We start from the raw sequence: 15,311 nt of genomic DNA on the forward strand, positions 1-15,311 counted from the left end.
TTGTGCTCTGGAAACGAAATCCACCACCCCATTTTGAAACTAAATCCAAATTGTTTCCATGAAAACCGAGAAATATGAATATACAAAAAATCTGCAAATAGCAAAAGACACCACTTCAAGATCTGTCTGATATATCTGCCAAGTTATATTGAAAGATATTGAACAGTTTTTCAGTTGTGCTCCGGAAATGAAATCGACCCCCTTTTGAGACTAATTAAAAATTGTTTTCGTGGAAATTGAGAAAAATATATGCAAAAAAAATCCTTAAATTGCTAAAGGCACCACTACAGGATCATATATCTGCCAATTTGTGTTAAAAATATTGAATGGTTTTCGAGTTGTGCTCCGGCAATGAAATGATTAAGGATGGACAGACAGGCGGATGGACTGATGGATGGAGGACGGACGGACGGGCAAACAGATGAAGCGACGACTATATTCCCCAGCATTATATCCCAGGTGGATAACAATATAAGACATGATCTACTTGTGTTTCTATCAAGAAATTCAGCAATTCACAAACATCCTTCTGCAACTCAGCTCAGACTCTACGGAAACATAGAATAGTTATTTTGTCTGCGACTTCCTGCATTGTGTCATAACAAACATGTCACCTCCTCCATCAGACACCTATACCAAAGGTTCACAACACAGTATAATTCCAGTTTCGGGTAGGATTGTCAGACACCACCATTAAGTCAAATTAGCTTGGGAGGGATTTCGGATGCACTGTTTCAAGTACAAAATGACATAACCCTGATTGTCTTCTAATCACAGCTCCAGGCTACACCAGTGGAAAGACATTCGTAAAGATGATGCATGGAACAGCAAGTCTGTTTAAAGATTAATTGAGGGCACAGCTCGGTCAGCCTGACATGCATTAGGTCAGTATTAAAGGGGAGGGAATATGTGCCACCATCAGTTGATCTAATGGACACAGGGTCACTCACAAGTGTGTCTTTGTTAACAAAACAGACGACCACAGTGATGGAGGAAACATTGGCAAATGAGAAAAGTTATGTATGTGACCTTGTTCGATATACATATAAATCCATATACATACCGTATTCGACGTAATAAGCGCCCACAGAGATATTTGCTAAAATATTGGCTAGTGAACAATCGCAATTAGCACCCCTTCCGATTGATCAGTGTACACAAGACTTATTTATTCGCGTTTAATACACACTCGTGTGTTATATGCACCCTTAATTATGGGCAATTAAATTCTGGAAAAATATATCTGTCGTATATAAACATTTCAGGCTGTCAGCATAAACCACTAAATTTATCCTTTAACTCTGTTTTTTTCACCAAAATAATATTCTAATAAGAGCCCCCTATTTCCAATTTTTAGAGCGCCCTGGGCGCTTATTACGTCAAATACGGTAATCTCGGATAAAAAATCTTTCCAACTTCTTGAAACTATTGAATGATGGTATTGTGTCAATCTAATAACTAGAATATTGTTCATGACCTTGTTCGATATATAAATCCACATAATAATCTGTGATCAAAATTGATTGCCACTTCATAGCCTATTCGAATAATACTTTTGTGTCAACCTTGGCATCCTGTCTAGGTTTTAAATCCAGTGCTGTTGTTGAACTGTAAATAGCATCTAATGAGACCTTGCATGAAGGTGACAACCCCACAAGAGGGCTGAACTCCTCAAGTGGGTGTGTTGTAACACTTGCCTGTGAAGCAAATCAGTGGATGTGTATGATATACACAAGGTCAAGTCTCGTCATTTAGAAGCGGGAAGATCATGAGGACATGAAACTCTGATGGATAATGACTTCTGTATTATTCGTGACAATATTTCAGGGCTATTCCTTGCCCCTTCATCTGATGGAGGGACAAGAAGTGGTCACTGATCGTTTGAGGGACCCACGACAAATGTCTTTCAAGACATCCAGTAAACACCATTTCCCCCCCCCCCCCCCCCCCCCCATTATATTTAAAAACATTGAAAAACAAGGGCAAAAGTGGGCGTGGCTCACTAATACCCCCTGACCCGCCTAGTGTGTCAGTAGTTTCAAATTAAATAATGGATAGGGTTAGGGTTTGAAAAATTCATAAAAAAATGGAAAATTAATAAAAACATTTTTTTTCTTTTGACTGCACCCCTCCATATGACACAGATTATATGTACTAAGTTTGAGATGAATCCACTGAATAGTTTAAGAGAAATCTCGCGGACAAAGTTTTCGGACGGACGGATGGATGGACGGACGGACGGAGGGTATAATAACCCTCTTCTTAAAAGGGTGAGTGAGTGAGTGAGTGAGTGAGTGAGTGAGTGAGTGAGTAAACTAGTGGTTGATAAAATGATAAATTAACCATGCTGTCAACAGGGATTATCCTGGAAATTTTTACATATGAGAGAAAATCTCCCCTGGTCCAAAAGCAATGAGACTTTTTGGCGTGTGATGAGATTTTGCTAATTTTCAGAGATATTTCATCTTCACACAGTGGATGTTTGGTACTTGTGACTCAAATAATGCTGCAAGTAATATTACCAGATAATATAGATATATCCTCGGATATCCTATTTTCGCACATTAATCATTCCACTGCAAATACATGTATTTAAAAATATTAGCATTAGTATTAACAAAATATTACATTTGACTTATATTTCTGTTCATTGTCTACTTTAGGAGAAATGACACTTATATTTATGTATTTCTGTTCACTGGTGACTTGATGGGGAATAATTCGCGAGGACAATTATAGATCGTTTAGGTTGTTTACCACCATCAGCTGTTCATTTTGTTGGCATGCAGGAGACAACAAACTGCAGTTGTCAAATTTCGTCAATGTGTGTTTAGATCGTAATTCAGTATATTTAGAGTGATGACATGAAATAGCGACAAAAAAATGGCAAAAAATATATTATTTACATTCCAGTGCTTTCATCAATTTCGCCGTCTTTTTTTCCGTCTGAAGTGTGTACCATATCAGTGGCCGGGTCTCTGACCGTATCAAACAAAATCCTATCAATATGGACTTTTCAATTGATTAGAAGTGACAGTTCATAATACAATGACTATTGCTCCAGGTTCATCCTGTTGTTTAATTAGCAACAATTAAGTCATTTATTTCACACAGAAGGCAGCGTGTTTGCCATGAGCAGCAGCCAGAAAATGTTTACGAGTAACCGGAAGTTGAAAAGACTGTTGACATTCACGATGCTTAAGAGTTACATTTCAATGATTAAGTCACAGTTTTCAATTTGTATGGACAAATTTGGAAGCAAACATATCGTAGCATATTCTAAAAAATCTAAATCCAACTTGCTGTTTGGCCACTAGAAATAGTTCAAAATTTGTAATTCACACACGGTGGCCATTCTTGCATGAGGGTACGTTCATGAAAACTCTTCCACCAGTGCCGTCACTGGCTGGGCAAATCTCATCTAAAACACGATTTGCTCGTGTTTTGAAACTTTACCTGTGATTGCCTTATATTCTTTTGATTTCTGAACGGACACACATACATGTAGATCAACGTCTTAGATTTCTGCTAGGATTTAAGTCTTAAAAAATATGCTTAATGACTTGGAGTTGTAGAATACGTGAGCTACCGAAGTGTTTAATTCGTTAAAACAAATCGTTTTGCCAATCGGGGATAAAAAAATGTTGCACACTCCACCATTGTCAGCTGATGCAAAGCTCCATGCAGTGATATAGGAATAGGTTATGCACACAGTAAGAGATAGCATGCAATGTTGTGAGTATGCAAATCGCTGTTTCGATTGACAAATTTTGACGATTGAATAAACTAGCGTGTAAGTTTTTTATTGACATTTTTAGGTACCGTAGATCAAATTATTCAAGCATATTTTTATTTTTGCAGGTGAAAATGAGTGTTAATGGAGATAAATCTACTGAAAGATCTACACGATTTTCAATCGCGCTGATTGAATGTTGATGTGATATCTTCGACGACTATGCAAGAATATGGCGGAATCGTGGTCTAAGTCAATCTCTGTGTCAAACAATGTGACCACTTGAGCCAAATTCTAGTCAAGCATGTGACATGAGATATATATTCTGACCTAGAATCCCTATTCTGTTGCCGTGGAAACTATCAACAGGCACCAGTTCACCACTAGACCAATCTCTGCACCAAGTTTGGTGAAGAAATATTGTACGTTTTGAAAGATCTGATTCAGAAATAAGCACTACTGCCATTTCCAGTCAAAGTTGTTGCCATGGAAACTCGAAAAATGTTTTTGTCGAAAATCCCAAACTACCAAAAGGCACTAGTTCACCACTTGACCTATGGACAGACGGACAGACTGATGGACAGATTGAAGGTGTCCATTTTAATACCCATCGCAAAATGCATTGTGAGGGATAACAATCAAGTCAAAGTTCTAGACCAACCAGTCCATACCTTTACACTGCATTCCTTGTCTGAAAAGGCCTTTGAGTAGTCGCTTGCACCACTGGCACACGGTGGGGCGGGTGTAGTTGTGGACGATGAACGTGTGAGGCACCTTGATGCGTTTGGCGAACTCCCTCTCCTGCCACATGGGGCGGCCACTCCAGGACTTGGACCGACCACTCCCTGGGGAAGGGGGAGCGGTAGGACTCGGCACATTGAGGAGATTCTGTGACAGCAGAGGGGACAATTATACACAGTCAACATTTTGACATAAATAAGTGTACAGACGTAGGACTTAACACCTTCAGGAGGCCCTGTGACAGACGACACTGATGATACAGAGTGAGAGAGTGAGTTGGGTTTAACGCCACTTTTAACAGTATTCCAGTTATATCATGGCGTGTCAGCTTAATGTGGGAGGAAAGCCCGAAGTGATGCAGGTCTCAGGCGTTTACCACTTCCGTGAAAGCCAGGAGCACGGGTATGGTGCTGACAAACCTAGAAACATAATTTGGGTGAAACAGGATTCGAACCCACAATCATAGGTTTCTGGCGTGCCCAAAGGATGCAACTCTGCACAGCGAATCGCAGCGCCTTAGACGACTGAGCCACCCGTGCCCCCTGATGATACAGAGATGAAAATAACAAAATCATGAATATAGAAGTCCATTTAGCACATTCAGGAGGGTCATTGACTAAACATGGTGATTTCAGTTCACATCTTGTTACCCAGTGAGTGATTTGGGGCTAAATACCTCTTCTAATAGCACTTAAGTTATGTGACAGCATCTCTCGGTGACAAAGGTCATAAACAATCACCACAAACATCAATAGGTGCCGACACAAGGGTCCTGTCAGGAGTCCAAACCCACCATCAGCAGAACCTGGGCCCACTTGCACAAAGCAATCTTAGCGCTAAGACTATTGTAAGCCTATGTTAAAGTATGGGAGTTACGATCATCTTAGCACTAAGATTGTTTTGTGCAATTGGGCCCCGGGCCCCGTTCCACAAAGCCATCTTAGCGCTAAGGTGATCGTAACTCCCATACTTTTACACTGGCTTACGATAGTCGTAGCGCTAAGATCGCTTTGTGGAACGGGGCCCTGGTGGCTAATGGAAAAACCTGAGGCTTTCTGATCCTGACCTATCTAAATATTCTTTCTTCATCAGCCATCGTAGACACCCAGTCCACACTTTTTATGTGGTCTTACAATAAACATGTGGTATAACATGGACCTTTTCTTTTGACAATAAGTTTCAGAGGACTGAAGTACGTTCTAGGGGTCATGGTACAAATGTTTCTCAAGCAAATTGATCCCAAATTTCAGCAAACAAACTCTTACGTCTTTGTCATTCAGGGCTGGCTCTGGTAAAGGCAAAGTGAAGGACACATTGGACGACACACTCCCCGAGGACTGGCGTCGATAGCGTTGATGGTTGCAGTTGTTCGGGATCTTGTAGGCACAGCGCTTGTGGAAATTCTGTCCACAGCCTAAAATATACATTCAAATCAATCTTCATGAATCTTTAGTGGGTACTAAGATTATTTTTACAAATAGATGTTCTTCATGCTAAATGTAAATTAGCCTTCCAAAATTGGTGAACAAGGGTTATATTTCTTGCAACTGTTCAGCTCTCTATTTTCACATTTTGTGTCCCTGTTTGCCCATGATTAAACCTGCCTTTTCACATGCCTATTTCAGACATAGCTTCACATTTCTGTCCCTGCTTTTCTGTCATTGCCATGTTTAGGCCTACCTTCTTACTTGTGTCTCTGCTTGCTTATATTTGGACCGATCTTCCCACTTGCCATGTTAAGACCTACCTTCACACTTGCCATGTTAAGACCTACCTTCCCACTTGCCATGTTAAGACCTACCTTCACACTTGCCATGTTAAGACCTACCTTCTCACTTGCCCATGTTAAGACCTACCTTCTCACTTTCCATGTTTAGACCTACCTTCCCACTTGCCATGTTTAGACCTACCTTCCCACTTGTCATGTTAAGACCTACCTTCACACTTGCCCATGTTTAGACCTACCTTCACACTTGCCATGTTTAGACCTACCTTCACACTTGTCATGTTTAGACCTACCTTCACACTTGCCCATGTTTAGGCCTACCTTCTCACTTGCCCATGTTAAGACCTACCTTCTCACTTTCCATGTTTAGACCTACCTTCCCACTTGCCCATGTTTAGACCTACCTTCCCACTTGTCATGTTAAGACCTACCTTCACACTTGCCCATGTTTAGACCTACCTTCACACTTGTCATGTTTAGACCTACCTTCTTACTTGTCATGTTTAGACCTACCTTCCCACTTGTCATGTTAAGACCTACCTTCACACTTGCCCATGTTTAGACCTACCTTCACACTTGTCATGTTTAGACCTACCTTCACACTTGCCCATGTTTAGACCTACCTTCACACTTGCCCATGTTTAGACCTACCTTCACACTTGCCCATGTTTAGACCTACCTTCACACTTGTCATGTTTAGACCTACCTTCACACTTGCTCATGTTTAGACCTACCTTCTCACTTGTCATGTTTAGACCTACCTTCTCACTTGTCATGTTTAGACCTACCTTCACACTTGCCCATGTTTAGGCCTACCTTCACACTTGTCATGTTTAGACCTACCTTCTCACTTGCCATGTTTAGACCTACCTTCACACTTGTCATGCTTAGACCTACCTTCACACTTGCCCATGTTTAGACCTACCTTCACACTTGTCATGTTTAGACCTACCTTCCCACTTGCCATGTTTAGACCTACCTTCACACTTGCCCATGTTTAGACCTACCTTCACACTTGTCATGTTTAGACCTACCTTCCCACTTGCCATGTTTAGACCTACCTTCACACTTGCCATGTTTAGACCTACCTTCACACTTGTCATGTTTAGACCTACCTTCACACTTGCCCATGTTTAGACCTACCTTCACACTTGCCATGTCTAGACCTACCTTCACACTTGCCATGTTTAGACCTACCTTCACACTTGCCATGTTTAGACCTACCTTCACACTTGTCATGTTTAGACCTACCTTCACACTTGCCCATGTTAAGACCTACCTTCACACTTGCCATGTTTAGACCTCCCTTCCCACTTGTCATGTTAAGACCTACCTTCACACTTGCCATGTTTAGACCTCCCTTCCCACTTGTCATGTTAAGACCTACCTTCACACTTGCCATGTTTAGACCTACCTTCACACTTGTCATGTTTAGACCTACCTTCACACTTGCCCATGTTTAGACCTACCTTCTCACTTGTCATGTTTAGACCTACCTTCACACTTGCCCATGTTTAGGCCTACCTTCACACTTGTCATGTTTAGACCTACCTTCTCACTTGCCATGTCTAGACCTCCCTTCACACCTGCCATGTTAAGACCTACCTTCACACTTGCCATGTTTAGACCTCCCTTCACACTTGCCATGTTTAGACCTACCTTCACACTTGCCATGTTTAGACCTACCTTCTCACTTGCCATGTTTAGACCTACCTTCTCACTTGTCATGTTAAGACCTACCTTCTCACTTGCCATGTTTAGACCTACCTTCTCACTTGCCATGTTAAGACCTACCTTCCCACTTGTCATGTTTAGACCTACCTTCTCACTTGCCATGTTTAGACCTACCTTCACAGTTGCCATGTTAAGACCTACCTTCCCACTTGTCATGTTTAGACCTACCTTCTCACTTGCCATGTTTAGACCTACCTTCACACTTGCCCATGTTTAGACCTACCTTCCCACTTGCCATGTTAAGACCTACCTTCACACTTGCCCATGTTTAGACCTACCTTCACACTTGCCATGTTTAGACCTACCTTCTCACTTGTCATGTTAAGACCTACCTTCACACTTGCCCATGTTTAGACCTACCTTCACACTTGCCCATGTTTAGACCTACCTTCACACTTGCCCATGTTTAGACCTACCTTCACACTTGCCATGTTAAGACCTACCTTCACACTTGTCATGTTTAGACCTACCTTCCCACTTGCCATGTTAAGACCTCCCTTCACACTTGTCATGTTTAGACCTACCTTCACACTTGCCCATGTTTAGACCTCCCTTCACACTTGTCATGTTTAGACCTCCCTTCCCACTTGCCCATGTTTAGACCTACCTTCTCACTTACCCATGTTTAGACCTACCTTCCCACTTGCCATGTTAAGACCTACCTTCACACTTGCCATGTTTAGACCTACCTTCTCACTTGCCCATGTTTAGACCTACCTTCTCACTTGCCCATGTTTAGACCTACCTTCACACTTGCCCATGTTTAGACCTACCTTCACACTTGCCATGTTTAGACCTACCTTCACACTTGCCCATGTTTAGACCTACCTTCACACTTGCCATGTTTAGACCTACCTTCACACTTGCCAGGTTTAGGCCTCCCTTCTCACTTGTCATGTTTAGACCTACCTTCCCACTTGCCATGTCTAGACCTACCTTCACACTTGAGTCCCTGTTTGACAAGTCCAAACAGCATCTCCCCACAGAAGTCACAGAAGTGAGGTGACTTGTAGGAATGGACAAACAGCAAGTGCGGTCGGATCTGGAGCTCCTCCATAGTGGCCTGGGCTAAAATGAAAAAGTCAGACATGAGTATGGAGCTGCCGGGTTGCATCTGAAGAAATAGTGATTGACAAAAACAAATGGAAAAGATGACTTGTTTTGATCACACAGCTGGAGGCAGCAACTAAATTGCTTGAAAAAGAAACATCTTTTCCACATCATACAATATTTTGCATATGAACAAGATTCATTGAAGTGAGTATCTTCTCAAAACAAACAAGGTGGAAACAAATTCCCAGTCTGTTTTTGGATACAGATGAGATGGAAGCAATTGGCTTGGCTTTTTGAGGGGATACAGACAAGGTGGGAACAGCTTCCCAGTTTCTTTTTGGATACAAATTGGAAACTAGTTCCAAGTCTTTTCAGGATACAGACATGGTTGAGACAACTTCGCAGCCTCTATTCTCCACATGGGTAGAATGTTTGAAGCCCATTGATACTGCTGGAATATTGCTAAAAGCAGCGTAAAACCCAGCTCACTTACTCATTCACTCTAACAGTGAGGGTAAATTTCATGAAAATTGTTGGTATATACTTTGTTATAATCCAAACGTGGCTCCCAAAGGAGATATCGCTTGGGTGAGATCAAGCGATATCTACACTCATGTTGATATATTTGATATCAAAAGACACTCAGGTGAGATTCTCTATTTCTTCTGTTTGTAAAAAGATGATGGTGCCCCTTGCCATACAGACAAGAAGAAAATCGGTCATCTTGAAACATTGTGTGCTGTATCATGGCCCCTATCCTCCATTGTTACCAGTACAATTCAACACATTTTCAGAGTCCAAGTGATCTTCACGGCCACAGTCGAGCTATGACAAAATAATTGAGCCTCTTCTGGATTGACACTTACAAAACAGTTTCACGGTACAAGTGTTAACCTACCCTCAAGGTACAAAGTATATTAACAGTTCAAGACCAATGTAATGTTCTCCAATGATTTGTTTGTTTGTTGTTTAACGCCGCACTCAGCAATATTCCAGCTATATGACGGCAGTCTGTAAAAAATCAAGTCTGGACCAGACAATCCAGTCATTGGTATCATGAGCATTGCTCCACACAATTGGGATACGATGACATGCATCAACCAAGTCAGCGAACCTGACCACCCGATCCTGTAAGTCTCCTCTTACAACAAGCATAGTCCCCCTTTACGACAAGCATAGGTTGCTGAAGACCAAATCTACCCCAGAACTTCACGGGCCAATTATTTCCCAAGAAGTTACCCTCATCAAATTAACATTCGGTATCCTGTTAATCTGTTCTATAAATAATTAGTACCAGCCAAGCATTATATCATAGAAGCTTTGCCTCCATTGTCACTTCAACTGACCTTGACAGGATTTCTGTTGATCAGTCAACAACCTGGACAGCACTATGACTTGGTCAGTTCCAGGCCACAAGTTACATCACATATAACCATCTCTCTATATTAATTTCCAACAAGGACACAATCATATCACTATATTTTGAAATTAAGACCAAAAAAAATTAACTTATTCCATGTAATAAGGCCCCCGCTCTAATAAGCGCCCACGGCGACATTTGCAAAGATATTGGCTAGTGAACAATTATGAATAGCACCCCTTCCGATTGATCAATGTACACAAGACTTATTTATTCATGTATAATACGCACTCGTGTGTTATATGCACCCTTAATTATGGGCAATTAAAGTCTGGAAAAAAACAGTATCTATCTGTCGTACATAAACATTTCAGGATGTCAGCATAAACCATGAAATTTATCTTTCAACACTTATGAGAGACCCTTATTTCTAATTATGAGAGCGCCCTGGGCGCTTATTACATCGAATACAGTAACTACTTCATTTGATAGTCAATAAGTCTAGTTTTTATAACAAGTACTATTGATAATAATCTTATAACAATATTATTTTTTTCAATAATATTTGTTTCCTGTTCAGTGTACCCATGGTACATTGCTGCAATAGAGGCAAGCAGACATCATATACACAGTTGTAGCAGATATTATATGATCTATCACAGGATCGGGGCATGCAGTGACAACCTATGACAACTTGACATTTCTGTGAACAAAGGAAATGTTGAATCTGTTTAACCACATTATAAATGAATGCACTTGAGCTGCATGGCTTCATTCGAGTAACTCGTACACCTTCCAGGCAGAAACAGAACTGAAATTAACCTAACGTACTTAATACAGGGTCTGTTATCTCTCTGTTTGACCCAGAGTGGCTTGTTTTGATTCTTTATTCAAGGCAGATCTGTCCACAAACATTGTTCATCTCAAGATTCCTACTGCCAACAGTACCTGTAGACTGATAGAGCTCCTCCACAACAAGTGGGTGGGCAGGCCAGCCGATGACAATGGAGATATAGTCTGCTGATGTACACAAGTGTCTCGTCAACCAGCTGGGGCATATGGAAGTCACAGAGTGACCTTGTCACATACTGCAAGAGTGCAGAGGGTCAATCTCACCTGGGTGTGACCTGCTAATTGCCAGACTGTGTGAAGTCTGAAGCTGAAATACTTTTATTCTCTCACTTGTTTCGTGTATTATTTGCCCTGAACTAAAATGCACTATGACAAACTTTGAAATGTAAGTGTAAAGTAAGTGTCTAAATCTGGCTGTGTTATCTTGGATTCCCACCTATTTTTTTCATATTCAGTTCAGAAATTTGATTTACCTTGAAAACGTCTGACACAAAGAAAAAGACAAAATGGCTTTTTTTATTACTAGTATTGGTGAACTATATTTGAGGTAACTGCTAAAAGCAGTCTTATATTTTTTTATTCTTACAACTGTCAGCGTTGCAACAGTATTGGTCAGCTATACACTTTCTTCAACAGTATTGGTCAGCTATACACTTACTTCAACAGTATTGGTCAGCCATACACTTACTTCAACAGTATTGGTCAGCTATACACTTTCTTCAACAGTATTGGTCAGCCATACACTTACTTCAACAGTATTGGTCAGCTATACACTATTTTCAACAGTATTGGTCAGCTATACGCTTTCTTCAACAGTATTGGTCAGCTATACACTTTCTTCAACAGTATTGGTTAGCTATACACTTTCTTCAACAGTATTGGTCAGCCATACACTTACTTCAACAGTATTGGTCAGCTATACACTTTCTTCAACAGTATTGGTCAGCTATACACTTTCTTCAACAGTATTGGTCAGCTATACACTTTCTTCAACAGTATTGGTCAGCCATACACTTACTTCAACAGTATTGGTCAGCTATACACTATCTTCAACAGTATTGGTCAGCTATACGCTTTCTTCAACAGTATTGGTCAGCTATACGCTTTCTTCAACAGTATCGGTCAGCTATACACTTTCTTCAACAGTATTGGTCAGCTATACACTATCTTCAACAGTATTGGTCAGCTATACACTATCTTCAACAGTATTGGTCAGCTATACGCTTTCTTCAACCGTATTGGTCAGCTAAACACTTTCATCAACAGTATTGGTCAGCTATACGCTTTCTTCAACAGTACTGGTCAGCTATACACTTTCTTCGACAGTATTTTTCAGCTATACACTTACTTTAACAGTACTGGTCAGCTATACACTTTTTTCGACAGTATTGGTCAGCTATACACTTAATTTAACAGTACTGGTCAGCTCATAATACACTTACAGCAACAGGTTCAGGTTTATGGGGGGCGGTCGGGTAGCCTAGTGGTTAAAGCGTTCGCTCGTCATGCCGAAGACCCGGGTTCGATTCCCGACATGGGTACAATGTGTGAAGCCCATTTCAGGTGTCCCCCGCCGTGATATTGCTGGAATATTGCTAAAAGCGGCGTAAAACCATACTCACTCACTCACTCAGGTTTATGGTTCAAGGTTTGTCAGCACTAACTCGTAAGAATAAGTTGGTGTTCATTAAAACAACAAGCAGCCTACTTTGAGCTGATACATAAGTGACATATCAGAACAGCCGCGACAAAAAAATGTGACATGAGTAAGTGAGTGAGTTGGGTTTAATCCTGTTTTGAACACTATTTCAGTCATGTTATGCCATCTCAGCCTAATGTGAGTGAGTGAGTGAGTGAGTGAGTGAGTGAGTGAGTGAGTGAGTGAGTGAGTGAGTGAGTGAGTGAGTGAGTGAGTGAGTGAGTGGGTGGGTGAGTGAGTGGGTGAGTGAGTGTGAGGAATCGAACCCGGGTCTTCGTCATGACGAGCCAACGCTTTAACCATGAGGCTTTCCCACCACCCCTCCTTATGTGAAAGGAAATCCTGAGTGATGCAGGTCTTAGACATTTACCACTTTGGTAGCAAAATAAATTGAACTTCAAGTATATCTTGGGTCAGATTGTGTAATGGCAGAAACATTCCCGATTTAATGTAACACCGTTGCCAAAATCATCCATTTTAAGTATCAATTTCACTGTTCTCCAGCTTCGGGGAGTTGTTGAAAATGTGAAAGGCGGCAGAATGTCAGATGAATGGAATATGGACACACTGATATGAATCTAATTTGATCACAACCACAACACAACATTGTTAATATCAGTTTGGTCAATAATACAGCCAGTACTGCACGTATCGTATCTACGTGTAAATCTCAGGAAGTGAGTTGCATGTGCACAAGAGACACATTAGTCAGTCTATAAACCCTTTTAACCCTATGACCTATGACCTTTGACCTTTGACCTTTGACCTTCATGTACCCATGAACCTCATGCAGAAACAAAAGGTCATCTTTGTCATTTAAATTCTTCATGAATAGCCTTGTAAGATATTGCTTTAGACAATTATTTCCCAGTTTTTACTTGGCAGGATCGTTAAAAAGAAACATGTAAGACTTACAAGATGATGAAATGCCTTTAGAATGTTTTGACCTTCATGTTGGTCTGACACATAACAAATGCAACTGCAACATATTTCTTGACAGTTGTTGACAAGATAATTGTGTTTTATGTTGTTGCTTCAGAATCCAATTAACAAGGATATACAAATTCAACATTGTCCTAAATTTTGACAGATCAAACATTTTACTTAATATCCACTTACCTGGTAGTTAAAATAGCATTTTAGAACACTGAGGACAGATAAAACGTAATCAAGGTTTCCCAGTTTTCGAACATAGTTTTTCAGCTTTGAGACACATGTTTCCTTGTTTAAAGAGAATAACCTTTAACAACTAGTATTCTTCATGGTTAACGCGGTTAATCCACATTTTCCGCAACTAAAATCATTTCACCGACCAACCAGACAGAAATCTCAAGTGCTTGAATCTATTCAGCTGAAATTAACTTTGAGGTAACTAATTTAAAACAAGGACACACAAAAGAAATTTATTTCTTGAGCTAATCAAAATAACATAATCAAAAAGGCTTGTCAGTTTTTCTGACAAAATAAATGACAATCTGGCATGCAACTTAGCACACGTCAGCCTCACTCAAGATTCAACTTTTATTCAAGGCATGAAACAACGTAAGCGATGTCAGCATTTGAAGAGGTAATTGTCGTTCACATTAGCTGTTGGAGTCAACTCAACTGTAACAGTGGGCCGGTTCCCGTTTGATATGCACTCTCTTGCCTGTGGAAACCAGTCATTTCAAATTGGAAGATAAATGCAGTTTGTTTCCATGTAAGGAAATGGAGTCTGACAGCTCGATCATACCACAGGCTACAGTTATAATTTTATGTTTTACAGAGTTTTGCAAACCAATTAGCTTGAGTCTGTCGAAAAAACCCATACATTTGAGTTGTTCAATATGTTATCTGGACATGGTTTTTGGTTTGGTTTGGTTTGTTGTTTAATGCCGCACTCAGCAATATTCCAGCTATATGACGGCGGTCTGTAAATAATCGAGTCTGGACCAGACAATCCAGAGATTGACATCATGAGCATCGATCCACGCAATTGGGGTGAGTGAGTGAGTATGGTTTTACACCGTTTTAACAATATTCCAACAATATCACGGCAGGGGACACCTGAAATGGGCTTCACACATTGTACCCATGTTGGGAATCGAACCCAGGTCTTCGGTGTGACAAGCGAACGCTTTAACCAGTAGGCTACCCGACCGCCCCTCCACGCAATTGGGATCAATGACATGCATCAACCACGTCAGCGAGCCTGACCACCCAATCCCGTTAGTCTCCTTTTACGACAAGCATGGGTTGCTGAAGACCTATTCTACCCCGGATCTTCACAGGTCTCTTGACATGAAGATGTTGGGAATGTCAGTGGGGAACAATACTGTCTAAAAGCGAGAATTTATTATCATGTACCTGTGATTCATTAATACAGAAATGTATTCATCTCAACGACTTCACTGGGGAGGATTCCATCTCATTT

At 40.8% G+C, this 15,311-nt stretch overlaps 1 protein-coding gene across 5 annotated transcripts in view; it reads right to left on the minus strand.

The window, feature by feature from the left end:
- Positions 1–15,311, minus strand: part of LOC124140921 (serine/threonine-protein kinase D3-like) — a 143,018-nt gene that overhangs the window by 53,386 nt on the left and 74,321 nt on the right. For all 5 annotated transcript variants that reach the window (XM_046508759.2, XM_046508757.2, XM_046508761.2 and 2 more), the window contains exons 3-5: positions 8,871–9,002; positions 5,740–5,888; positions 4,405–4,621 (exon numbers count right to left, since the gene is read on the minus strand). In XM_046508759.2, coding sequence (XP_046364715.1) covers positions 4,405–4,621; positions 5,740–5,888; positions 8,871–9,002 — 498 coding nt within the window. The remainder of the gene's footprint in view (positions 1–4,404; positions 4,622–5,739; positions 5,889–8,870; positions 9,003–15,311) is intronic.

This window comes from Haliotis rufescens, unplaced genomic scaffold (assembly GCF_023055435.1).
Source record: "Haliotis rufescens isolate VD_foot unplaced genomic scaffold, xgHalRufe1.0.p SCAF_3, whole genome shotgun sequence".
NCBI classification, from domain to species: Eukaryota; Metazoa; Mollusca; class Gastropoda; order Lepetellida; family Haliotidae; genus Haliotis; species Haliotis rufescens.